Raw genomic sequence first — 27,490 nt, 5'->3', positions numbered from 1 at the left:
CTTTTCCTTGTCAGTGATGTATAATTCCCAGAGAAAATTAGTTTTCTATTCTTGGGGGCATCTTATAAAATGATTAGCCAGATAGATTTTGGAGTAACTTCTGACTGTATCTGTAATACTGGTTTGCTAGGCAAGATCCAGTCTCAGTTAGATTTAGTCCAAGGGGATTTTTTAAAGATTTTATTTATTTATCTTTAGAGGGGGAGGGAAGGGGAGAGGGAGAGAAATATCAATGGATGGTTGCCTCTTGTACATCCCCTGCTGGGAACTGGCCAGCAACCCAGGCATGTGCCCTGACTGGTAATCAAACCACATCCTTTTGTTTGCAGGCCCGAGCTCAATCCACTGAGCTACACCAGCCAGGGCTGGAATTTTTATAAATGGTACCTGGGTAGCTGGGAACAAGACAGGCTTAATCAAAGATTGTTTTTCTTTGTCATGAAATAGAGAATTTAATTGTAGCAGGTTTTACTAAATACATGTGTATTTCTTTAGATGTGGATAGTCATATGGTTCTTATTGTACTTAACCTCTTTCAACCTCAGTTTGTTCATTAGTACTAATCTATACCTTATGAGATTGTAGAGATTAAACAAAGCAGTTTTAGAATTTATCTGACTAGTATCTAGAAATGCTTACAAAAAAAAAAAAAAACTAGCACATTGCGACTATTCGATCCAAAAGCTAGGCTTAATGCTAATATATTTCCTTTTTCTTCCCCCTTCTACTTTAAATGCCTCCCAGAGTGGGATAATTAATAATCTTAAAGGAAAAACAATATAAAATGCATATATATTCAGGTATATAAGTAAGGGTTAGTTATACATATGTATATACATATGATGTTATAACCTGCTGCATGTGTTATATATAAATATGCTCTTCTCAGTTAACACAGTTCTTATTTGACAGAACCATTCATCGTACCAAACAAGGTCTCTGAACTCAGGATCTTGATCCTGCTTTTTCTTCATTATCTTGACATCTGTGTCTTATTTCTGAGAGTATAGGCCTTAAAGTTAGATCTACTTGTATTTATTCCTGTAAGGCCTAGGATAATTTACTGCATCTGTATATCCCAGTTTCCTCCTTTATAAAAATGAAATAACATATTATTCAGTGACTGAGGTAATAATATAACATTTTGTGTATTTCTTTTCATGTTGGTAATGTAGCTATTAGATCACTTTAAAGTTCCCATATAGATCATATATTTTCATTGAACAATGTTTTAGAGTCTACTTTGTTCATCATAACCAATCACTCTTTTATTTTCCTAATGTTGACCTCTTACTTCCTACTTCTTTTATTGACCACTGAGACAGATACCTAATTAATCTTTTTGTCTCTCTACAATCACTTAGTTAACCTTCCTATTATATTACTCCTCAGAATGAGCAGTCTTCTTCATTGAATACAAGTAGATGAGTTAATTTACAGAGAGTGCTACAGGGCATCTGAATCACAGAAGGCCCTCCCTCCATTCTGCCCTTCTTTCTTCTCACTTTCTCTGTCCCCTTCTCTGAAAAAAAAAAAAAAAACCTAAGCTGCTTAGTTCCTAAATATATCTTCTCCCTCATCCTCTGAAGGTGAATCACACTGTGGCCCCTCCATTCCTTTTCCCATCACAATGACTCATCTCCTTCCATCTGTGTCTTAAAAGAAGTTATACCTTTCCATAGAAGATTTATGGAATTTACCCAAGTAAAACTAAATTCTCTTTCCATAGGACTTTACATCTCACTAACATATAAGTATTGTGTCTAATTCTGCCTACCAGGAAATAAGCTCCTTAAATATTAGTAGTCACATAGTCAGTCATATTTACATATGCATTGTAATCCCTGACAAAGCCTCCAAGTTGGGTTAAAATTTTTCAGTTGAGAAAAACATGACTCAGAGCCTTAAGTTATGACATGACAATGGCTATTCAGCAAATAAGTAGCAGAGTAGGGAATTCAGAACCTCGCCTAAAATATTTTTTGCTTCAGAGCCTAAAACATGTCTATTGTCATTGTTCATTACTGAAATTATGGCTTAACAGTCTCTGCAACACCTAGCACACTGCTTGGTATTTTTGTTAGATCACACACACACACACACACACACACACACGTGGAGAATAGTACAAAGAATAAAAACACCATAATTTACCCACTCCTTCTCAGTAAAAGTAAGAAGACAGTAAAAATTATGTTTACAAAATTATTTCTGTTATTTCAAAATAACTTTGGCAAATTGAGAAATTAAATTATAAAAAGTGCACGTTTCCAAACATTCTTGTTCTTATAGATACGATTATTATTTCTGTCACCCTCATTCTTAGAGATGAGGTAACTTTGGCTTAGAGATGTTGACAACCATATCTAAGATCATGTGGCTGATACATAGTAGACCAAGTGCTTGAACCAAGGCAAGTAATGTCATGCCCTATGCTCTGCTGGCACCTGCTGCTTTCATTTTGGCCTGGTTATAGTGAAGCCTCTGGCAGGAAGGAAATCTGGTGTGAGGCCCAACTCCTTAAAACAAGCTATGAGGTGCTTAGCACCTCATCTGTTCATCTGGTATAATTGTATTTTCTTATCTAGCTCATAACCCACCGAATGTGTTTATAAAGTAAATATTGTACTAAATTCATAAATACTTTAAGGTAAGACTTTGTTATTCCTAGGATTCTTGGCTTGTTATGACTTAGGGGAAGATTAATACCATCTCTGCACAATCAGTATTACTGTACAGAAAGTGTATTCTGAGAAGATCAGGTGCATGAAGGTGTCAAAAATATCACCTACTATATAAATAAATTATCATACTTCCTGGCCTTAAGAGTATCAAAAGTGCCTTTTCTAAACCAGTTTCTCTAGTTCTTTACTGTGATAAAACAGTAAGAACCTGTGATATATGTTTTAACTCACTCTCTGTAGGTTAGCATAGAGTTATGAAGTGTCAGAGAAGAAAGTACACTCGGAGAACATCAATTATAACTTGCTAGGATTAAAGATGAGAACCTTGAGACCCATAAAATGTAACTTTCTCTCTCAAAGTCACATGGAGTCAACAGTAGATGACCCCAGAGTCAGATGATAGTGCCCACCTTCCAGCCTAGCCCTTCCCACTCTGAGGAGCTGCTTCTTGCTGGCAAGAAGAGTCTATGCAGCAGTCTTAGCCCAATGTACTTGTTTCACCAGGAGTCCTCTGACCTACATATATGAGTGGTACTTGTTATAATTGAGGAGGGGTCTTCTGTTTATTCAACAACTACTTACTAAATGTTTGCTAGATACCAGGTAATATTAGGGCATTCTGAGGATAAAATGGTGAACAAAACAAGGAAGTTTCCTCTTTCATGGAGCTCACATTCTATTCAGAGAGGTGAGAAAAAAAAAAAAACCACAAATGAATGGTAAGAAAATAACAGGTAGTTTTAACCTCAGTGCAGAATATTTAAAAATGATGAAGTGATAAAAAGTGGTGGGGTGGATACTTTAGTTGTATGTACAATTTAAGTTGAGAGCTAAGCATGGAAAGAGTAATGTAGTCTCTGATTAGAGAAAGCAGCTAGTTCAATCAGTACTAAGAGGTGAGGATAAAGCTTAGCAATGAACAGAATACAGGGAAAAGGACCAGATTTAGTGAGCAATGGGAGAACAGGAGCCTACATAGCTCTGTAGGCCACAGTAAGGAGTCTGGGTTCAATTGCAAAGGAAATGGGAAGGATTTAAAGCCAGGTTATATAATCTCATTTTGGAAAGCTCCTCCCTTTGGTTGTTGTATAAGATATAAACCATTGGGAAGTGGAATAAGGGAGGAAATAGGAAAGGAAGTAGGAACCTGAGGCGTTTGACCTGTCTGGAGGTTATGGGGTGTAAATTTATTTAGTAGCAGTGCAATTGGAGAGAATAGGCTGAAGTCAAAGTCAATTGTGACTGATGGTATAGGGCAAATGAAGTCAGTCAGGCTCCCTCACACCTATGTGTGGGCTACTAAGAGAAACAGTATTCCAATAACCTTGAGTAGGTTCACATACACAAAATCATGCTGTGTTATATAATATCTTGGCACCCTGCCAGCTTTTTGTGCATTTAGAATATAAGAGAGTTGGGACTCCCTGCCAGTGTGACATGTGGCTTGCAGAGTGCGTGCATTGCCTCACCCTTGGTAAAGATGTGTCAGACATCCACAAATTTTCTTCCATCTGCCTGAATCCTGAGCGAACCTGCCCAGCTTTGAAAGGTTGCAAAACAGATGGGGTTGGGTATTTGTTCGTGTATTTGAAGAGCAAATGAGCTCTACATTTGACTTTAAGAAACTACACAGATATTACTACCAGTAACTGCAATGAGAAAGATAGATGAGTGGTTTAGACATAGGGAGGAAACATGGCTGGAACTCTAACACTCTCAACAGCACTATTTGGTAGGCAAATACTACATTTACAAATAAGTGAACTACAGTGTAGGAAGTAACTATGCCCATAGGGCAACAAGAGACAAAATCCAAAATTGAACTCTTTTACAAAACATACCATGGGATTCTGAGCAGGCCTCCTGGTAGCTATGGGAGACCCTTTCTCTCTTGTTCTTTGGAAAGTGCAATAAAATGCTGGCTAAACAACAACAACTCCCCCCCAAAAAAAACACACACACACAAATGTACCATGAATGTCTACTATATGCAAGACTTAGCACCTATCTCACTATATTTTACAGATATGAAAACAGAGATTCAGAAGGCTCATCTAACTTGTTCAAGATTTTAGTTACTAGGTAGAAAAAGTGAAAATTTAAAGCCAGTTTTTATAATTCAAAAATTCATGTTCTTTTCATGTTGCTTCCACTGCACTGTCGTTTAAGATTAGAAACTAGGATTCTTCTTCTCCTAAGCACAAGATAAAGTAAATGAACATGCTCTTTCATAAAGTGGTGAGAAAAAAATTAAATTACTTTATACAGGATCTGAATATTGACTTTTGGGAAACTCACATTCATTATAGCAGTACTTAATAATCTGAACAGCAATTTGTTCATAGCCAGACATTTTTCATGCCATGAATATTTGTGGAATAGTATATATTTTCTTCAGATATATATCTAGATCTTTAGCTCTACTGAGGTATATTTCCTATTTATAAAATCCACAACATCACAGTTTGCCTTTATTGTCTCAGTAAAACACCCAGAGTGAGCTATTAGGACATTAGAAAAGTTGGCTTTCATATATAGTAAAATGCACTGACTTAATAATTCATATGATAGTCTCTTTATGTTTTTAAGACATTTAGTAAACTCTTATAACTCTCTTATAAGCACATTTTAGCCTCATTAGTTTAAGGATGACAATAGTCCCTGAAAAAAGTAAGTGGAGACTCAAATATATGAATTAGTTCTGACCTGGAGTTGATTCCTCCCACTGCCCTGAATGTGCTGTATTTTCTTAAGCTAGTTGATTATTTGTGCAAAATTTGGAAGAAGATAAGGCTATTTTAAAACATGTTTGTACATATACATCATTAAAATATGGAATAAAGTTCCCCTCTCTTTGAGTGACCATCTTGTAATAACTAGAACACAGCAGAAGTAATACTACATGACTTCCAATTTAAGGTAAGAAAATTCAATACAGCTGTACCTGGCCTACACTTTCTCTTGGGACCTCTGTCTCTGAAATCTAGTTACTGTGTTATGAGGAAGTCAAGCAGCCACATGGAAAGTTTACATGTCCAGTGGAGGTTGCTATCAACTGAAGACTCCAGACCAAAGCCAGCACACACTGAATGAGAGGAGGCTTCAGATGGCCTAGCCCCAGCCTAGGTGAGGTGGAGTGAAATAGCAGTGATCATGTCCTGCTGGATGTTCTCCACACTACAGATTTATAGGTAAAAAATGAATGTTGCCTATTTTTCTTTTCTTAATTTTATTGGGGTGACATTGGTTCACAAATCCATATAGGATTCAAGTATACAACTCAACAAAATAGCATCTGCACAATGCATTGTGAATATTTCCCCAAGCAAAGTTTCCTTCCATCTCAATCTCCCCATTCTGACTTTGCCTACAACCACCCACCCCACCTTTTCCTCTGGCTATCACCACACTGTTGTCTGTGTGTGTGTGTGTGTGTGTGTGTTTGTGTGTGTGTGTGTGTATATATATATATATATATATATATATATATATACACATATATATCCTTCATTTCCTCTGACAGTTGTCCATCTGCTCCATGTTGCCTATTTGAAACCATTAAGTTGAAAGACAATTTGTTACCTACAGTTGATGACCAGAATAAAGAGGAGCCTTTTCTTCAGATATCTGAACCCTCCTTTTTTTCCTGTACCTTATTTTGGAATGCAGATAAAGGTTAAAGCCAGAGAAAATTTATTTGAAACCAGTCTCTAGCATTTAGCAGCTATTAGTCCTTGGGCAAAAGGCTTAACTTCTTAAAACCTCCCCTTCCATTAATAAAATGACACTGACAATACAAACTTCACAAGATCATTGAGAGGATTAAATGAAATGATCTTTAAATGCCTGTCAGAGAAAAAGTGCTCGGTAGCTGAGAGCCAATATCATCAGCAGTGCTGGTAATAAAAAAACATGCATTATTGGTGCCCTGAGTTTCTTTATAGACTTTTAAATTACATAAAGTAGAAATACCTTTTAATTAAAGATATTGTATAAGCTGCCCCAGCATTTTGTTTTCTAGATGCCATGGCATGCATTTCTGTTTTTCATTATGCTGCTCCTGTGCCAAAAATTTTTCAGTAGTATGGTGACAACTTGGTGTTCTGAAAGAACCATGGGCTTTGGGATCAGATCCACCTATGTATTTTTGTCTGTGTGTGTGTGTGTGTGTGTGTGTGTGTGTGTGTGTGTAAGGATGGAAAGAAGGAAGTTAGAAAAGAAGGAAGGGGAAGGAGGGAGTGGGGAAGGAGGCAGGAGGAAGGGTAGAGAGAGAAGAGGAGAAGGGAGCGGGGAAGAAGGGAGGATAAAAATGAAGGAGGAGATAGGAGGGAAGGTAAAGGAGGAGGGAAAGAAATGAAGGATGGAGTGAAGGGGGATGGAAGTTGAAGGAAGAAATGAAGAGAAAGGAAGTGGGGAGGGAGAGGAAGGAAGTGGGGGAAACAAGGGAGGGAAAGAAGTGTGGGAGATGGGGAAAGGGAGGAATAATGAAGAGACAGAGGCCAAAAAAACAAACAAACATGCGGATAGTTGAGGGTAGTGCGCTGCACGGAACAAGGATTCCAGCTCTCTGACTGAGACTTATGAGATGTGTCGATGTGGTGGGGGGTAGGTCTGCAGTGGGTGGGTGAAGCTGCCAAAGTGATCTCAATTCAGTCCCATAGCAGCAGCAAAACAAAAGTAGAGCCATGATTCATAAGCAATCGGAGGTGAGCTCTAAGCCTTTTTCTCCCAACATTGAGCTATACTGTGGAGGTCAGAACTATGAACGAGTGACATGGCTTCTGCTCTCAGGAAGCTCTTAATTTTTCCACTTCGCCCGATCTAGGAAGTAATCTAAAATATCTATGTGCTTAGGCAAATATATACCTGGTTAAAACCTGGCATAAACAAACAGACATTAGCTTTTGGATTTCAAATAGGAAGAGAAAGAGAAATCCCTTGTTCTGGTGAACTTCCTGCATACTTTAAATAAATTTCACAGTCCTAGGTCTTTCAGGATCTGGTCTTTGGACACCTGAGTTTATTTTTCTATTATCCTTATTTCCTTTCCCTCCTCCCTAGCCAAAATGGCCTCCATGTCTTTGCTGAGCCTGGAGTCTTCCAACCCAGATTTCAGAGGCCCCATGTCCTCCCTTAACCCAGCATTCTGGTGGCAACGGTGTGATCCCTAGCAGCTAAGAGAGCCTTTTTTTTTTTTTTACAAGCCTACCTGAATTAGAACTCCCACCATGGTTAGTCTCAGGCCCCTGCTTTTTCTCAATTTTTTTCTGCCTCACATTTCCCACAAACTGATTCTATGTGTCAATACGTTTATGCCTGTACATGTATGTGAAGATGTATGCTCATGTATGTATGTGAACGTGGTTTGTGTGCATGCTTGTGTGAGTATGTGTGCATACACATGTATGTTTGGTTTATTTCTCTCCTGCCTACTACAGCTATGTGGGCAGGAACTCTTTGTTCTTCAATGTTTTATTCCACCTAACCAGAAATGTGTATGGTGCATAATGAAGAATCAATAAATACTTATTGTGTGAAAGAAAATGTAATTATCAGTTAATTGAACAATTATTGGGGACAAAGTGTATTAAGTTTAGTAATAACCAGAGAACCTTGAAGTGTTATTTTTTATCAGAATAATTTGACTATTCTGTATCAAAATTTCTTACTTAGATTTCTAAACTTAATCATTAGTTTTGTACACATTAGAAGTCAAATAATACAAGTGGACCTGCGGGCTTATACACATGAAAGCATTTATATATCTATTTGGAAATACAAAGAGTATATACTCATGCAGATATGATGAGTATATATGCCAATACATAATGCATGCTACATATACCATTGACTCTACAGTATGTAAATATTATTCATATATTTATACATATATTTATTTACAGTCTAAATTATATATCAACTATTAATATATATAACCAATAGACAATTAGATATTTGCTCACTCAACTACCATAAGCTAAAGGAAAAGAAAAAAATTGACAATTTTAAAATACTTTAGAAAGAAAGAATTTACTTTTTCTTTCAACATAACTAGGTGAAGCAGTCAACTCCAGGTGGAAACCACTCATGCACCACATGAGGAAATGAATGGGAGTGACTTTGGACCAGTAGGGAAATGGGGGCTGTAAGTGCACTACATCAGTCATTCTACTGTGGAACCTGAACAACCCTCATGACAAACAAGCAAACTTGTTTGCATGACTGATTTGCTTAGCAAAGGTTCTTTTCCGTTTTTTTTTTTTTTTCTGAACCAAATTAAACTCTGGCTAGGCTTTCCAACAAATATTATTTTTCAAAATCAGTATGTCTAAATATCCAGTGGTTTTCCATGTATCAGAATTAACTTCTTACCTCCACCTAAGGGAGTTCAGAGCTGCATGGGGAGATGTATTCCCAGTCTTCCTTTTTTTTTTTAAGATTGTTTTTATTTATTTTTAGAGAGGAATGAGGGGGAAAGAGGGAGAAAAAACATCAATGTGTGGTTACTTCTTACACAATCCCTATAGGGGACCTGGTTCACAATGCAGGCATGTGCTCTAACTGGGAATTGAACCAGAGACCTTTTGCTTTGCAGGCTGGCACTCAATCCACTGAGCCACACCATCCAGGACCCAAACAGACTTTCACTACACATTGTGGTGAGTGAAAAAGATGGATATATCCAATATTTGTATGCAACAAATAAATCTCACAAAGGGATTCTAGGCACCATGGAGACAATGGAATAGATTCTGGGATAGACAGGGCTTTAATGCCCTGTTCCAGCAGGGACCTGGATTCTGGGATCTTTGAGGCAATCACCATCCTATCCCATTTCAATCTTTCCTTCCTTCTAGTGGGGACAGTGGGTTAAAGGTAAATTGGTCGTGTGATTAAAGGATCTTCCTGGCTCAATGTTTCTTCTTTGTCTTCTGTGTTAGTGTTTCCTAATCTGGGTTTTGTTTTATTTCGTATGGCCATAATCTGTAGCCTTCAGGAACTCTACCTTGGGAAGAATTCCTGAGGAGGTGCTGACAGTGAGAAAAGGCCTGTGATCAACCAGGGCAGCCCTTGCCTTTAAGGACAAGTGGCTACCTGCTCCTTAGCAACAGGGTGCCTCTGAGCACTTGTGGTCTGTTGACTATTGCTGTTCAAGCTGCTCTGAATCACAAGGCCACAGACCTGCCTGAAGCTCATAGTAGTAAGTAGCCAGTATTGTGAGAACAACTACAAGATGAATGGGGATAACAAAGACATATTTGCAGGGTACCTTGATTTCTTCTAATTCTGTCCCTTTCAGGAGTAACTAGTATAAACACTTGGCTAATGAGAGAGATGACACATTCCATTCGCTGGCACTTACCAGCAGGTTGGGAGAAGACTGTCAGTAGAACATGTCAGAAAATGATAGCGTCATGTTTTAATTACTAACTAAGTGAAAAAGATACAGTGTGAATGAGGTCTGGCCTTATCCAGCCTGTCTTCATCTGTACTTCCCTGGCCTGCTACCAGAAGGATGGCACCAAAGATGCAGCCAGGAACAGACAGAACTTGGCCTGGGGACACAGTTATAGGGACTCACAGGGCCCCCATGTGAAGGGCTACCTGAGACATGGAAGATGTTGCATTCAGGGAAGGGCACCTTGACAACCACGCAGCCTTAGCACAGGTGTCTCGGGCTGCTCATCTACCTCTTCATCTACACTTTCTTACAAAATAAGAAAAGTAATGTGAACTCCTGTTTTCCTGACTACTCCATTTCCTTCTAACTTTTGATTCTTTTCCCACAGTGTATCAGAAACAGTGTTCCTTGCTTTGACTTCAGGTGGAGCTACATTCAAGAATTAGACTTGTCCCTCCCAAGCTGTGTGACATTAATTATCTTTTTCTCTCTGAGGTTCTGTTTTCTGAAATGCCAGGTGGGGATAATAACTCTTAGTGTGCAGAACAGTTGTTTCGAATTAGAGGTATTGCTTGCATAGCACCCCACACATATTATCAAGCATAAGCACTATATAGTCATTGGTGGCCACTGAGGTTATTTATTTTTCTCTCATCCTGCCTTCTATTATTTCCTCCCTTTAGTATTTAGTGTGCACATTACTGAGGAGAAGCTACAGCAATAAGTCATCCTCTACATTCTCTTATTAATTTGAGTCTACTGTAACTTATTTTATAACTTCTACTAAACCTGGCTACCAGTAGTATCTACTACCTCCAATAAGCTATGGGAATCAGCCTACACATTGTTTTTGATTAACAAAAATATTTATAATTGTCTTTGAGCCCCCTCTGCATTTATCAGATTGCTGGGAAATGGGTGCTTACTCCTGCAGCTGTGCTAACAGTATGTTGCTGCAGACTTGATACACCGTAGAATCAATGTAGCAAAAACCTTACAGGTATGTATCCTCTCTCCATTGGCAATCCAAAGAATTCACTCTAAGAATATAATTAGTTTTGTTCATGAAAATCTATGAGTGAATGTGTTCTTACAACATTTTTAACTGTGAAAAGAAGGGAATAATATAAATGTTCAAAACAGGAGATTTATTAAATTTGTATACCCATTGTGGTACATCCATATAGTGGAAAACTGTTATTAATAAAGATTTGGCAGGCGGGCATATGTGTTGATAAGGAACAATATCTGTACTATGTGTGTGACAAATACAGGGAGTGAAACAGTATCACAGGTAGCCCTGCTGCAGCAGAGGGGGGAGCTGCTTGCTCAGCTCTTCCAAACTGGCTGGTGGGTGAGGAGTCAATTGGCTCTTTGCTCTCTGGCCTTCTCAGTAAAGTGACTGGCTTCAGAATTAAGAAGTATAGGAAAATATTCCTGAAGGTATGTGCCTCTTATCAACTGAATGTGTCCCTCCAAAATTCATTCGTAAGTTTGAAATCCTAACCCTCAATGTGATGGTATCAGGAGGTGGGGGGTCTTTGGGAGGTGATTAGGTCATGTGGGTGGAGTCCTCATGAATGGGATTAGTGTGCTCTGTGAGGACAGGAGGAGGAGAAGTGAATTGTGTGTGACCTGGATAAATCCCTGACCAAAACCCAATCATGCTTGGACCCTGATCATAGACCTCTCCAGAACTGTGAGAAATAAATTTCAGGTTTTTTTATGAATCAGTTACTCTGCACCATTTTCTTATAGGAGTCCCAACTAAGACAGTGCCCTTGGTGCGGGCTCTGGGATCCATGTACACACTATTGTCTCCGTCTGCCACACACATCCATGAGGCGAGTGCAGCTGGGTTGGGGATTAGGTGCTTGGCCTCTGCACTGAGGGGTGTGATGCTGGGGCCATGTCTTTATGAGGCTGTCTGTCAGCAACCCCCTCACCCAGTGCCACAACCACTGTGGCCAGGGACAAGGAGGTCCCCTTTCCCTCTGGTCCATGCTGTGTTCTTCAAGCCAGCTCAGGAGAAAGCAGACACTGTCTGCACATGCCCATTGTCCTTTCTTATTTACCTCATTTGATTCAGAACCCATGGGGAAACAAGGATTAATTCATACCTTCAAACCTCAATATACATATTGATACAATATACATATACATACATATACATATAGTATGCTCTCACTTTTGTGAATACCCATGTGGCAAACCATATGGAAGGATACACATCTAAGTGTAACATTCTTCTTCTCTGGGGGATGAGATTGTTTTCTTGCATGAGTTGTAATCATTATAATTATTCTATTTATACTATTAAAATAGAAGTAATGTGCTCCTTGAACTTGTTTTCCATTACAACACAAATTTTGGACCTCCCCTGCTGGGATAGAAGCTGTGAGCTAGGAAAAAAATATGGGCACTGGGGTTTGCTGTGCATGCACTCTGTGTCAGGCATGGCACAAGAGCAGAAGCAACATTTTTCATTCAGTGTTTCTATTAGCCTTATTAGTTCAGGATTTTCATGTACATTTATGAGTGGTAAAATTGTGGATATTTAATGACTTGAACAATGTTACATAATTACTAAGAGACAGAGAGGGTCAAGACATAATCCTCCATATGGCCTGTTCCCAAATCCATGCCCCTCCCACTCAAATATCCTTATAAAATTAAAGGTAGTAATGTTAGAAAAAATAGAACATGTACAGCTCAGTGGTGTAGTCAAACTGACATCACAGAATGCAGAAATTCAGGAAAATACCAATGTCATAATAAACACTCTCACATTTTTCCTAAATCCCAGCAAACCTAATCCTTAGAAAACTGGAAACCACACAATAACAAGTATGTTGGTTTTTGAGACTAATATTTTCCAAATAATGTTGAGAGTATTGTGTGAGGGCTTGACTGCCAGAAGAGAGAGAAAGAAGAACAAATATAAGCTTGAATCTCTCAAGATAGCAGCACCACCTGAGGATGCTGGGAAAGGGCCATAAAACCAGAGCCTCTGATCTAATGATCTAATCACCCTGCAAGCATGGCTTGTACAATAGGTAAGTACAATAACTGATTTTCACAATGATGGTACTGAGTCATGAGGAGAGGTTACATTTTATGTGTAGAATTATCTGTTTAAGATGGCAAGGGGATGTTTAATCCATTTGAGATTTTTATTTCAAATAGTTAGAAATTCTCTCAAGAGATTTTTGGTGCCTAAAGCAATAGGTGACAGTTATCTGGAAAATTCACTTTGTGAAATGAAGCTTCCCCTAAATATTCTAGATCAGTGATGCTGCATGCTATAGTTATTGAGGCTTCTAACCTGTCTCTGTTTTTGTCATTTTATTGTCCAGGTTTCTCAAGCTTTTCACAATTCCTAACCTCCAAATACTGGATTGTAAATTACTTGAAGCTAAAGATTCTGATTTCCTTTCTTGGATATCCCACATCCCTGTGGTGGGTGGCCTATTTTCTGCCATGAAACAAATGATGAACTAACATTTACAAAAAAATGACTGATTCCCAGGGCATGCATAATCTTTGACAAAACACATCTGACATTTTGCAAAATCCCTTTGTGGCTTTGGTAAGCAGTACTAAAAGGATTTTTCATTTGCTTGGTTTTATGTTTTGTTTTTGCAAACATGTTAATAACTAAACCAACCATTCACTCTGAAAAAAATAGCCACAGGAAAAGATTTAAAAAGAGGTTAATCTAATTTTTAGAGGCAAATTTTACTTTAATAAAATAAGTTCCCATTAGGGCTTCCATTTTTCAGGTAATTAGTACTGTCCCTGCTTGACCACTAGTCTCATTGCCTAACACTGCTCCCTGTGTATCTTTTGCTCCAGACAGAACTCAGTGTTCTTTGGTGAATGTGCAGAGATCCTTGGTGCCTTCTCATGAGCTATTTCCTCTGTCAGAAATGTCTCACCTTCATATTTTTTATGTATAGCTCAAATTCTGTCTTCAATTGCCATTGCTCTTAAGACAGTTTTTGTGATCACAACTATTGCAGGATGGGCATCACTATCATTCCCCTTTGCAGATGAGGAGTCTATGGAAAGTCCTCCTGGGTACACCCTCCTGGGTGTCAAAGTGATGACTAGCCCATCCTCTCCTAGCAGTCTTTCTCACCACTGTTCAGTGCAGGATGGCAACTATAGCTCCCTTGTTGCCAAACACTCATCTCCATGATATTCCAGGTTGATAGTGCCCTTTTGCCACACTGTGATAGACTTGCATGATCACGTACAGTGGTAGGGGCAAGGGTGAGTCTTACCTGGTGTGTTAAGCAGGCGAGACCTCCTGCAGTAGTAGGCCACCTCCTGCTCACAGTGCTCTGAGCTGTCAATCACAGCCTCCAGCTGCTGTGTGCTGCCCCCATAATCCAAGGCCATGGAATAGGGCTTTTCAGGGCTGGCGCCCTGCACATGGGTCATCTGTGTGTTGTTGTGCTGCACTGATGTCCATATTTTGTCCTCTGCCCAGAAAACACAATGAAAGGAAGTAGAGGTTAGAAGACAGTTATCACACTTATGTACCTCAAGAAAGCTGAAAGGTCATACATTCAGTTTGATGGGTAGCATGACATGCAAAAATTAACCACCACTTTAGTGCTCTGATCACATAAAGAAGTTGACCAGCCCCACCTGGTGTGGCTCCATGGATTGAGTGCCAGCCTGTGAACCACAGGGTCTCCAGTTTGATTCCCAGTTAGGGCACATGCCTGCATTGCAGGCCATGTCCCCAGTTGGGGGTATGTGAGAGGTAACCACACACTGATGTTTCTCTCCCTCTTTTTTCCCTCCCTTCCCCTCTATCTAAAAGTAAAATCAATAAAATCTTTTTAAAAAAGAATTTGACCAGAGAGTATTTGCTCCTCATAAAGCTCCATTGAAAGTTAGAATGAAGGTTAGTAATCTTTGGAGTTAAAGTTCTGGAGCCCTTTGAAGGGTTATAGGGACTTTGAGAATTCTCCCTGTTTATGCCTGAGCTATGACCTTCATTGGAAAAGCAAAATATAGTGCTGTCTCCTAGGGACAACTGACCCTTTTTCCCAAGAGATTAGCACCTTTTGATCTTTAGCTGTTCCCTTGGGAGAATTGGCCCCTCTCCCAGAGGGAACAGTTAGTTAGTCAAAATCACACAAGGCCCTAGGCGTGTAACCACTACAACATATTAAATCGTAGCTCCCTAGTGATATTGTGGAATCCCACCCAAGGGAAGGGCACTTCACTTGGAACTGTTCCCAAGACAAACCCCGACCACTGCTGCCTTCGGGATTCCCCAGTGTCGATGTTTGGGTGTTGGTGATTTCCCATCTGGTGATGTGTGCTCTTGATTATTGTTTTTCTATCTTCTCTCACTTAATAAAGTGCTTAACTATTCATCTTTGACTTGGGGTCTTTATTGTCTGTGAATCCGAACCTCCAAATTAAGTGGCCATGATCTCACATATGCCCCTTGATGGCACACCCTTATTTCACAGGCTGTATGGTTAGCATTTAATGTCTATTATCTCTTTTAAAAATCAATATTACTTAAATCAGAAGGGAGTCAATACCACTACATCATAAATGAGGGAAATGTAAGTGAGGAGACTTAGGCAGCTTACTTTGGATTACATAGTAAGTGACTAGGCAGTCCTTCCAGCTACTGACATACCCTACTTTTCAAGAAAAACACTAGCATTGATGATTATCTCAGAAAAAAATAAGATCTGGGTAGAAAATAAAACCTATTCATGGAGAATATCTGTAAAATATACACAATTAACAAGGATGAAGTTGTACAATCCACACTGAATTCTAAAGCACTTAATTACAGTTTTTTATTACTTATTCTCCATGTTACCTGTCTTTGACAAATATATTTATGGAGACATACAATAAAATAACATGCAGAGGTGAAGACCATTAACTCAGGGAGAGAGAACATGTTTTTCCTATGATAAGTAAGAATGGAAGGCAAGGAGAGCAGAGACAAATTTGTTTATGAATTGAGAGACCTGTATGTGAAACCTTTCTGCTCATAACAAGCTTGAACAAGTTACCTTACTTTTTGGGTGTTCAATTTTTTTTTTAATTTACTTTTTGTTGTTCAGTTACAGTTGTCTCTATTTTCTCCTCCCACATTGCTCTCCCCTGCCCTACCTAACTTCTTCCACATTCAATCCTCCCTCTATTATCCTTGTCCATGGGTCCTTTAAATCTGTTCCTTAACTTGAAGCTTCCCCTTTTTTTGCCTCTATTCACCCTCCCTTCTAGTCACTGACAATTTGTTCTATATTTCCATGTCCTTGGTTCTGTTTTGCTATTTTATTTCTTTTGTTAATCAGGTTCCACTTATAGGTAAGATCATATGGAATTTTTCTTTCACTGCCTGGCTTATTTTACTTAGCATAATTCTCTCCAGTTCCATCCATGCTGTCCAAAAGGGTAGGAGCTCCTTCTTTCTTTCTGCTGCATAGAATTCCATTGTGTAAATGTACCACAGTTTTTTGACTCACTCATTTACTGATGGGCACTTAGGCTGTTTCCAGCACTTGGTTATTGTAAATAATGCTGCTGTGAAGAATGGAGTGCATAGGTCCTTTTGAATTGGTTTTTCAGGATTCTTAGGGTATAATCCCAGCAGTGGAATCAGTGGGTCAAAAGGCAGTTGCTTCCATTTTTAATTTTCTGAGGAAATTCCATACTGTTTTCCACAGTGGTTGCACCAGTCTGCAATCCCACCAACAGTGCACTAGGGCTCCCTTTTCTCCTCAACTTCCCCAGCACTTATTTGTTGCTTTGTTTATGATGGCCATTCTCAATGGTGTGAAGTGGTACCTCACTGTAGTTTTAATTTGAATCTCTCTGGTGGCTAGTGATGTTGAAAATTCTTTAATATATCTCTGGACCCTCTTTGGAGAAGTGTCTATTCAGGTCCTTTATTCATTTTATAATTGGATTTCTTGTTTTCCTCGTGTTTTATCATCAATAAAAAATAAAAATAAAAGGACAGCAAAACCACCTACACTGTGGCAGGTGGCAGGGCTATTACTGTAGAATAGCAACCAAAAATATAGTTGCAAGAGACTATTTGTGAGGCATCATATATTCTGTGATAATAACTTAAGGTAAATAATTTGCTGCAATTGGTTTTATAATTTAATTATGAATATGCTTACAAATAAAGCAAAGGAGGAATAGTAAATCTGAAAAACCTTTTGTCATCTTAGAATCTTTACCACATAATACCATCAATATACTTCCTAGATTTTCAGGGCTGAGAAGGAGCCCAACCCAGACATCAGTGATTTCCTTCTTTCCTTACCTCCTCAGTCTTACAAATGAGAAAACCAAGGTCTAAAAAGCAAAGAAATGGTCCAAGGTATATCTATTAGGCAAAGATGGTGGGCATATTCTCTGGAAATAACCACTATTAATTAGCACTACCAAGAGGCTAGACCATGAGTTGCCTTCTACTTTAGCGTCAATATAATACAAGGAGGAAAGAGAAAAATAGAATTTGGTTTTAATCTCTAAAGTATTTGCCAACTCTAAAAAATGATCCATTTGTTACACCATAATATTGAACTATGCTCAAACATTCTGATTCATCTTAAGTATAAGGACAGCCCACTTACAACCTAGATATCTTCAATGTTTAATTGAGGCAGAATTACATTTTCTATAAAGTCTAAAAATAAATTAGAATGAAGGTTACTGGATTTTGACTTTGAACATAAAAATAGAACATGGTTCATGTTGGTAAAAATAATATTACACAAATAATTAACATAAAAAACAAAAATGCTGGTGCCAATATGAACAAATGCTGACAAAATAACTAAAGAAAAGTAATTGCACAATAATGCATTATTATAGAGGGACAGATAAAGACTGACAGTCTTAAAATGTCCATAGTTCTTAGAAACAGAAAAAGAAAACCCAGTCTAATAATGGATGTTATGTTACTGACCCATTCTGGGGCATTTTATAACCCTATTTACAACAATCTACCATGGTAGACTATATATATATATATATACACACACACAGATATAACAATGTAGTGATATAGATAAGTGAAGGATCCAGAAAACCGAATTTGTCCTGAATCTTACTGTATCCAATGTGTCTGATTTGAAAAGTGATCCACATACCATTGATCTTAGGAATTTGGATTTCCCTCATGATGAACACAGATTTTTATATCTATGTGTCCATTCATTTAATTGTTCATACATTCATTAATTTACTTGCTTATTCTTTTAGTCATTGGATCACTTTACCAAAATCATATTCTGTCTTTGGCAAAATGGAAAGGAAAGCTGAGTTAGACAGACAATCTTTCTTCTTAAAGCCACTAATACCGCCAACCCTTGACTCTGTACCCTGAGGGTAAAGTGAAGTTTTAATAATTCATCTACCGATATTTTTGATATATGCAAAATACAGAAGATACAAGGGAACAATAAGAGCTCTAAAGTGCTCCCACAGTTCATTTAGACATCAGAGCCCTCATTGCAAGCACAAGATGAATGACAGGAAGGGAGCTGATTGCTCAAAACCCAGGTCTCTTTGTTGGCTTTCCTTTCAAAAATAACCTTTGTCCTGTGATAGTTTTTTCTCTTGGGAGATAGCAGAATAAAGACTGGAAGTGGGGGAGTAAATGACTATTATCTTTTCTCTCTTTCTGTTTCTTCCCCTTAGCTTCCCCTGCAGCAGTGCTGATTAAGCCCTGACCCTGATAGTATTAAAGGCCAGCAGTCAGTGCCACTTGGAGCTGACCATGGTGGCTGATGTTCTGGCTGCCTCTTTTAGGATGGGTACTGTAATTTTAACTAGAGAAGGTCAATGTGAAGGTCAGCTCTGAAGGATTTTCAAAAAAGTAACATTTGCTCTGGACAGTCTTTTAGGTACATGCAGGGTGTTTCATTCATGAACCCACATATGCTTGTACTAAAATTGGACACTAAAATTGGACCCATGAAGCCAAATATTCAAGAAGGTCAATTTAGTCAAAGAGTAGGTGGACATTAGTGTTTGCAGCCTTGGCTCTGAGTTCAGAAGATCTGGATCTGTGTGCCAACTTGCTACTTAATTGGCTAAGCAACCTTGGTCAAATGATTACTTTTGTTAACTTATGTTTCCGCATCAGTAACATTTGACAAACAACAATGATACCAATTGTACAGAGTAGTTGTAAAGGTTAAGTGAGGGGATTTGTATGAGGAAGTCTGTTATTAACTAAATTACTAAGCATGCCACAAAAATCTATGGTGCTTATTACGTATAAAAGCATCAAAGATTTCACAGATATCAGGTGCTGCTATTATTAACAATGGCATCAAGAAGAAGCTGTAAGTGACCTTGGGTAGTTGTCATAGTAGTTTGCATTAAAAGTGTTCTTTCCAGCCCTGGCTGGCGTAGTTCAGTGGATTGAGCACAGGCCTGCAAACCAGAGGATCATGGTTCAATTCCAAGTCAAGGCACATGCCTGGGTTGCAGGCCAGTTCCCTGCAGGCCAACTCCCAGCAGGGGATGCACAGAAGGCAACCATACATTGATGTTTCTCTCCCTCTCTCCTTCCCCTCTAAAGATAAATAAATAAATAAAATATTAAAACAATAAAAAATAAATGTGTTCTTTCCCAAAGAATAAAATAAGAGCCACTTTAAGAGGAACTAAGGTAAACCAAACAAACTTCTCTCCCCAAAATCTATCAAAATAAATGAGGAAAACACCAATTTAGAGAGATCCAGACCAGAAATTGCTTTTTTTTTTTTGAAGTTCTGTGAACTTGAGCTTTTACACAAGAAAACCTATAGGGGTTGTCCTGTAACTCAGGAAGGTCCAGTTTCATGCAGGCAATGAAAGTAAATCACCTAAGTACTATGACTGGAAAGACATCATAAAATCCTCTAGGCTCCAATACACACCTTGTGTTGTCTGCCTGAAGCACAGGACTCTCCACCACAGGACATATGTTCTGGTCTCTAGAGCAGTGTCTAGGGCTGCAAGGTTCCTTGAGACAGTCTAGATTACAGACAAGTCCATCCAGTTAGAACCTGTGCTCTGCTACTTGCCAGCTATGAGACTTTGAGCAAGTTATATAACCTCTGACATTTCCTCATTGGAAAACAGGGATTTTAATATCAGTTTTTTAATGATATTATAATGATTTATAATAGTATAATGATGTTTTACATAGACACATAATAGGTGGTCTAGCAAGCAAAAGAGTTAAGAATTTAGGGCCCTGGCTGGTGTAGCTCAGTGGATTGAGCGCGGACCTGCGAACCAGACGATCGCGGTTCGATTCCCAGTCAGGGCAAATGCCTGGGTTGCAGGCCAGTTCCCTGCAGGCCAACTCCCAGCAGGGGATGCACGAAAGGCAACCATACATTGATGTTTCTCTCCCTCTCTCCTTCCCTTCCCATCTAAAGATAAATAAATAAAATATTAAAAAAAGAATTTATACATTAGAACTTTTTTATAACATTAGAAGGAGAACCTAAATTTCATTTCCCCTTAGAGAATTAGGGTGGGGAGCTCAACCATCAAGAGGCTAACAAGCAAGAAGGAGTGCAGTTACTGTACTATTGCTGCTGCTGTATGTGATTAGTTATTACCATCTCATGCAATTATCTTTTCACTCTGGAATAGCCTCATGTCACTATATTTATTGGTGCCTTTTGCATTTTCTGAAATTTCTTCAGCAGAATTTCCTATTTAATTTTTATGGACGCAGCAATCTGAACAAAAAAAAAAAAAACATTGATGTTGCCATTTTGCTATCCAGTGTATTCTCTATAATTTTTTCTGCTGTTCACTACCATTCAAGCCCAGGATGAGAAACAGAGCCCAGTTCTCTATCTTGCTCAGAAGAATACAGGTATTGAGTTATCGGGACAAATTTTCTGCTCAAGAGAAGAATGCATTTTGAAATTTTGAGTTGTCAAGGATCTGTTCAATTCACTAAGAATATCACTGAGTCTAAAGTAATAGTTATCATATATTTAAGATATTTGCTTCTCCCCAAATATATGGTTTGTAAATATTTCCTCCCATTTCATGGGTGGTATTTTTATTTTGTTTCCTTTATTATGCAAAAGCTTTTCTGTTTAATAAAGTTCCACTTGTTGATTTTTCTTTTGTTGCTTGTTTTTTTTTTTTAATTTTATTATTTATTTATCTTTAGAGGGGAAGGGAAGGAGAGAGGGAGAGAAATCTCAATGTGTGGTTGTCTCTCATGTGTCCCCCGCTGGGAACTGGCCTGCAACCCAGGCATGTGCCGTGACTGGGAATCAAACCGCGATCATCTGCTTTGCAGGCCTACATTCAATCCACTGCGCTACAGCAGCCAGGGCTGTTGCTTGTGTTTTTGATGTCATATCCAAAAAATATCATCACCAAAACATGTTAATGAGCTTCCTCCTGATGGTTCTCCCCACTTAGGATTTTTATCATATCTGGTCTTATGTTTAAGTTTTTAATCCATTTGAAATTATTTTATAAGTGGTGTAAGATAAGGGTCCAATTTCATTTATCTTCATGTGGTAATTTAATTTTCCTAATAGCATTTATTGAAGAAACTAGTTTTTCTCCATTGAATGTCTTTCACACCATTGTTAAATATGACTTGACTGTAACACAAGGGTTTATTTCTGGGCTCTCTATTCTGTTCCATTGGTCTATATGACTATTTTATGCTGGTACCATGCTGTTTTAACAACTATAGCTTTGGGGAAATGAAGATCTAATGAAAAGCTTAATGTTTATAGTCAACATTTTCATATTATAAACTTCAAAGTTGCTAAGATACAAGGTCTTATTTTCACTACACACACAAAAATGATAATTATGTAATATGATAGAGGTGTTAGCTAACACAACTGTGGTGATCTTATTGTAATATATAAATATATCAAATCAATACGTTTTACACCTTAAATTTATATAATGCTATATGTTAATTATATCTCAATAATTTTTAAAATAAAAATAATATCTTTGTTTTTTAAAAGCATCATTTAGCCATTATGATCATTCACTGGCATAAATGTGAGTGATCTCATGACTGTGAGGCATATTACCCATATTACCATTTCACCTTTACAAAATTGAGTCATAGGTCATAGGCTATCTAATAGCATGTGCAATAAAGTTCCAAAGCACCATTTCAAAGACCTAACAATCTATTGTTATGCAGATTAATAAAGCAATTTTAATTACATTGTGAATTTTGCTTTCAATTACATCCCCATGAAACTATTAGATCTCCCAAGATGTAAAACACATTACTAATTCTTATGTTCAACTATGCATCTAGTTAGTGCTGTACTGGCCACTAGAGTACATGCATAGGACAATAATTCACTGTTAAGCTCCTTCAAAGCTCAGCATTATTTTAGGATAAATAGTTATATACATAAGAAGGACACATATGCCATGCTGTTATAAGTACTCTTAAGATTATGAGTTAAGTGGGGTTGCCTAAAGATCTGTTGGGGAAGGGAACATTATTAGGGAAGCCTGTCCAGTGGACACTGTGTACTCTTTTCTTGAAAATGGACAACAGGTCAATAGCAGTCTTTATCCTCTGACCAACCAATCCTAGGCTAGCATTGAACACCTTGTAGAACTTCAAGAAATTTTGTCAAGTGGTGAGATTAGTCAATCACTGTAATTTATATCCTACTAGGTTCTACCTTTTAATATTCCCAAAGCAGCTCTTTTCTGAATAGTATGTGATGGTCCAAATTTAAAAAGAGAGATTTCAAGTTATATTATCAAGATATACCTACATTCAACAACAACATCAACAAGAGAAGAAAAACAGAGTATTAAAAAGTCCCAGTAGAGTAGTCATGGTGGAATATTCTACAACATTCTATAATGCTATAACATCTTGCCAAGTTATCACCCAGAAAGACCCCTGTGACCTCCCATCCTGGGTTTCTGGTGACCTGTCTGATTCATGCTGCTCTCATTTCAGAAGTAGTGAACTGTTTACATACAGAGATTTCTCTTATTTTGTCTGGTTGCTATATGACTGTGATGATTATTTATTAGTAGTAGTAATAATTACAGATTCTTCAAGTTATTCCTTCTGTTACCATAAAATCATTCTTCCCAAAATAAAGTATAGAAAAAGAAGAGTGAAAAAGGAAAGAGAGGCAAAAAATAACTATGATTAATGAAACCTCATTATACACACATATTTGTCTTTTTGCAGAGCCATAAAAAAAGGAAAAAGAAACATTGCAATTTTTATATCACAATACTTGGAAGGAACTCTACAGATCATCAATGTCCAGCTTAATTGAATTTAAATCACTGTGGGGCGATGCTTATAGTCTTTTGAAAAATGTGTCAATTCACTTATATGTCTACTGTAATAAAGCAAGTCTATATTGAGGTCCCTGGGGTCACTTTTGGTACACTTATCTATGTTGACAAAGTGAATTTTCTATGCCAAGGCAAGAGGCAGCTTAAATAATCCTGAAAGCACTATCTTTACCACTCATTTACCATCTACCCATCTACAGCCTAGTGATATCTTGTAATTTTGCATTGATAGTTATTTAATTTTTTACATGTTTCTATTTTATCTTACCACTTAAATAACAAGCAATAACTGCTGGGTAAATTTCCATGTGGGAAGAGATTCTGTGGGGAATGGAGGCAGATTATATGGAGAAGAGCAAGGGCTTGGGGACCGTGGGCCTGGGACCCTGTGGGCTCTGCTCCGACTACATTCATACTAGAGACAGTTCACCTTCTCTAAGCCTCAATCTCGTCCCTGTAAACTGGATAGAATCCATGTTAGGTAATTTATGAGAAATTAATAGAGAACACACGGTTGAGAGTTCCTGGCTCAGGGCAGGTGATTCAAAATCAAAGTCGAACTGCTACAAGTCATTCTGATGAAATGATTCAGGGAGGATCAGAAAGGACAATCTCATTATTAGAAACAGTTATGGGATCCTGTGCTGAGGAGTCAATGCCACCTTCCTCTCATCTTTTAAAAGAAAGGGAGACAATTAGTATAAAACAATACCCAAAGGTTTAAAAAGCAACAGGATTCCATTCTGAGTTGTGTTTTCTCTGGGAGGGATCGGCCCAGTTGCCTACGTATGAATCCATTCACACCCTACTGAAACCTCTGTGGAACTGCTGCTTTCTGAGCTTCTGCAGTTTAGGCGAGTGAAAATCTCAGTCTCAGTCCCTGGTATGGCTGCATGCACTGTGCACTAGATGGAGCAAATACCCTAGTGTGAGGCCAGGGGCCAGCTCCAGCCATGACCACTATTCCACTTGCTACTTGGGCCACACTTTACAACCTCATGATCTCATGACTGTGATCAGACTTGACTGTGATTTATCCTACTGCCTCACTCGAATCTTTACTTTTTACATACTTTTATGTAGTTATTTTTCTCTTTGTGTGCCTTAAAATAGTTGTCAAGATCAAAGAAAACTGATAAATCAGTTTTATGGTCTTGGAGGGTGTGTTTTTGAATGGACTCCACACATACTGTATCATACTTATTTGTTTATTGTTTGCTGACTTATTCAAGAAAAATTTAATAAATGTTTAGTGTGTGCAGAACACTGTTAGGAACTGAGAAGGTAGTAGCTTGAGGGGCACAAAGTTGAACGACATTCTGAGCCCTGAGGGCATTCATAGCTTGTTCTGGGAAAGAGTCCCTGTTGCAGCTGAAAGCCTGGTGCTTCTGGGGCAGGAGAAGAGGGTGTGGACCAGGTCCATGCCCTACCCTCTGAGCAGGAGAGAAGAGAAGGGGGTCTCCAAATCCAAATCACCTGATGCAAAGAGGGTTGGGAACTAGTGCATGATGCGTGCGCTGGCTCGCAGTGCCTACAGTGTCATGGATGAGACATGAGACAAATTCACATGAACTACTGAGTCCTGTAAAAGAAAAAGAATAGTATGGCTACTCCCTCAAGGGGGGCAGTGCCTCAGAGCAGCCTGGCAACACTCTCAAGGAGAGAGCACGCTGACCCTTGCCTAGACAGGCTTTTATTGGGTTTTCGCACAGGAGTTCAGGTACAACTTGTTAATCATTGTCAGGCAGTAAACAGTAGATAGTATACAAAGAACCATTAGGGCTTCTTCTAAGTCAGGGTCTATCAGCTAAAAGGCTACAGAACTTTGGGAAAACAAACTAATTTTCTGCCTGGGCCTTTATCATTTAACTAAACACATTCTTAGCAAAGCAGGTTTCACGGGATTGTTAGGAATTCTTTATGCCAGATCACCCCGGATCCCTCTCTAGCCAGGCAAGGGGCTGCACCACCTTTCCCATCACAAGTTTTCAGACTTAAGTAGATTAGAGCCAGGAAGTGCTTCTCCCAGAAGACCTGGGGACTGGGCTATGTCAGAATAGCTGGGGGGCGAGGGTCCATCACTCCCTCTTTGCTGCAGTCCCCCAAGTCCCTCCATGATGGTCTCCCAAGTGATTGCATCTGGCTTAGGTTGTCCGGCCTCTGAGGGGTCATACACATCATCAATTATCGACCATGCATTGGGGACAGGGGGATGAAGCTGAAGCAGCATTTGCTACCAGAGACAAGCTTTGTCTCCTTAGTGGCTAGCATTCTGGAGATTGCTCACTCAGCCTTATCTATGGGAGGCAGTTACAATTCCTGAAACCAGGCAGAGCAGTTCCCAACAGGTGCACAGTCTGTAGTCCCTGTCAAAAATTTTATGAGGTCTGTAAGAGTGTCCTTGTGGCAGGCACTATTGTGGTGCTTCTCAGGACATAGCATACCACTAACATAGAGCTAATTCAATCTCTACATCTGTCACTTGCTAACTGAGCAATGCTGACATGCTCTTCAATCTCTCTGAACCTATATTTTATCAAAAAAGGAGAAAAGATCTTCACCTCACACTTTATCACACTTTAATGTGAATTAAACAAGATCAACTCTAAGATGATATAACCAAGTACCTGCACCACAGGTTCACAATGAATAGTTATTTAGAAGAGCTAAAGTAGTCAGGATTGAACTCAGATGGATCCATAAGGCAGTGCACTAACCGCAGAGATCTTGCCTTAGTACTGAGAAGGAATAGTGAACACATTATTTACCTCTCCTCTTACCAGGTCACAGAAAGAGATAAGCCTTCTGTAAATGTAAGAGTGCCTGCTTCTTCTGCTTCATGGCTCTATAATCTGATTCTGGAGATTGTCAACAAAAACAAACAAACAAAAATCCTCAAAGAATAGAGTAGAATTATCTCTTTCTCTCAGCTCACATGTTGGCTCTGGAACATATATGTGCATTTTTCTTCTGTGTCCACTAAGATTGCTTCACATGCAGGAAGGGCCTTATTTCTCTAGAAATAAGCAAATCTAATACCTAGGTATTCATTTCCAAAAGCAAGTTGCTACAAAAATGAACTAGACTTCTTTTGGAAAATAGCCAAGTCTGGATCTAGGCAGTGAAACATCAAGGTAACGTCTTCAAACATCCTGTGCTAGGAAGCAAGGAAGTATTCCAATATTAATGAAGGCATTTAAGAAAGACATAGGAGCAGAAATAAAGAAATCTTGGCTAGCTATATTAAGGACTATTTTAACATAAAAATAGAATGATAATAGTAACGACATTTTTAAATGGAATAATTTATGGGTTTGTAGTGATACAAAGGGAGGTGGAGGAGGGGGAGAAATTTTCAAAGCTATTCTGTGGAGAAGAAGTCAGAATGACAGCTACAGACTAGAAGGAACTGTAGAATTAGAAAAACACTTGAAAATTCTCATGTAACCAATTCTATGGGTTAGAATTATCAACAGATTGTGAGGAAATACTGGGGAACAAGATATTTCCATAGAATCACATAGATAACTTCATAATGTAGAGATCTAGCAGAACTGCTTTAGCCAAGGGATGGAAGTGACCCTCCCAAGTATGGCCCAGAATGATGTCTTATCCCTCATGACAGGATGCACTGAGGAGAACACTCACTACCCATGAGGTTGTCTTGCCCAAGTATTCTAATGATAACAAATAAATTAAAAAAACAAAATATGGAATATTTTACTTAGGAGATTCCCTGTACTAATCTTCAAAAGTTACTGTCATGAAAAGCTAAGAAAATATTGAATAATATGAGTTAGGGAATGGAGCCTTCAAATTAAAAGAGACTAAAAGGACATAACCATTACATTCATTGTGTGGCCCTGGCTGGGTGGCTCATTTGGTTGGAGCGTCATCCTGGAAAATAAAAGGTTGTAGGTAGGAGGCAACTGACCGATGTGTCACTTTCACATTGATGTTTCTCTGTCTCTCTCTTCCTCTCTTTTTGAAATTAATATACAAATCCTCAGGTGAAGATTTTAAAAAATATCCATTGCATGGACAGTGCTTCAATCCC

At 38.5% G+C, this 27,490-nt stretch overlaps 1 protein-coding gene across 1 annotated transcript in view; it reads right to left on the bottom strand.

The window, feature by feature from the left end:
* Nucleotides 1-13,406: 13,406 nt before the first annotated feature.
* CNTNAP5 (contactin associated protein family member 5) overlaps nt 13,407-27,490 on the bottom strand; it is a 519,494-nt gene continuing 505,410 nt past the window's right edge. Inside the window, exons 13-14 of the mRNA XM_037060827.1 lie at nt 14,373-14,573; nt 13,407-13,561 (exon numbers count right to left, since the gene is read on the bottom strand). Coding sequence (XP_036916722.1) covers nt 13,407-13,561; nt 14,373-14,573 — 356 coding nt within the window. The remainder of the gene's footprint in view (nt 13,562-14,372; nt 14,574-27,490) is intronic.

The sequence above is a fragment of the Sturnira hondurensis genome, unplaced genomic scaffold (genome assembly GCF_014824575.4).
Source record: "Sturnira hondurensis isolate 20B ecotype Veracruz unplaced genomic scaffold, ASM1482457v3 Scaffold0012541, whole genome shotgun sequence".
Classification (NCBI taxonomy): Eukaryota; Metazoa; Chordata; class Mammalia; order Chiroptera; family Phyllostomidae; genus Sturnira; species Sturnira hondurensis.
This window is presented reverse-complemented; position numbering and strand designations above follow the sequence as displayed.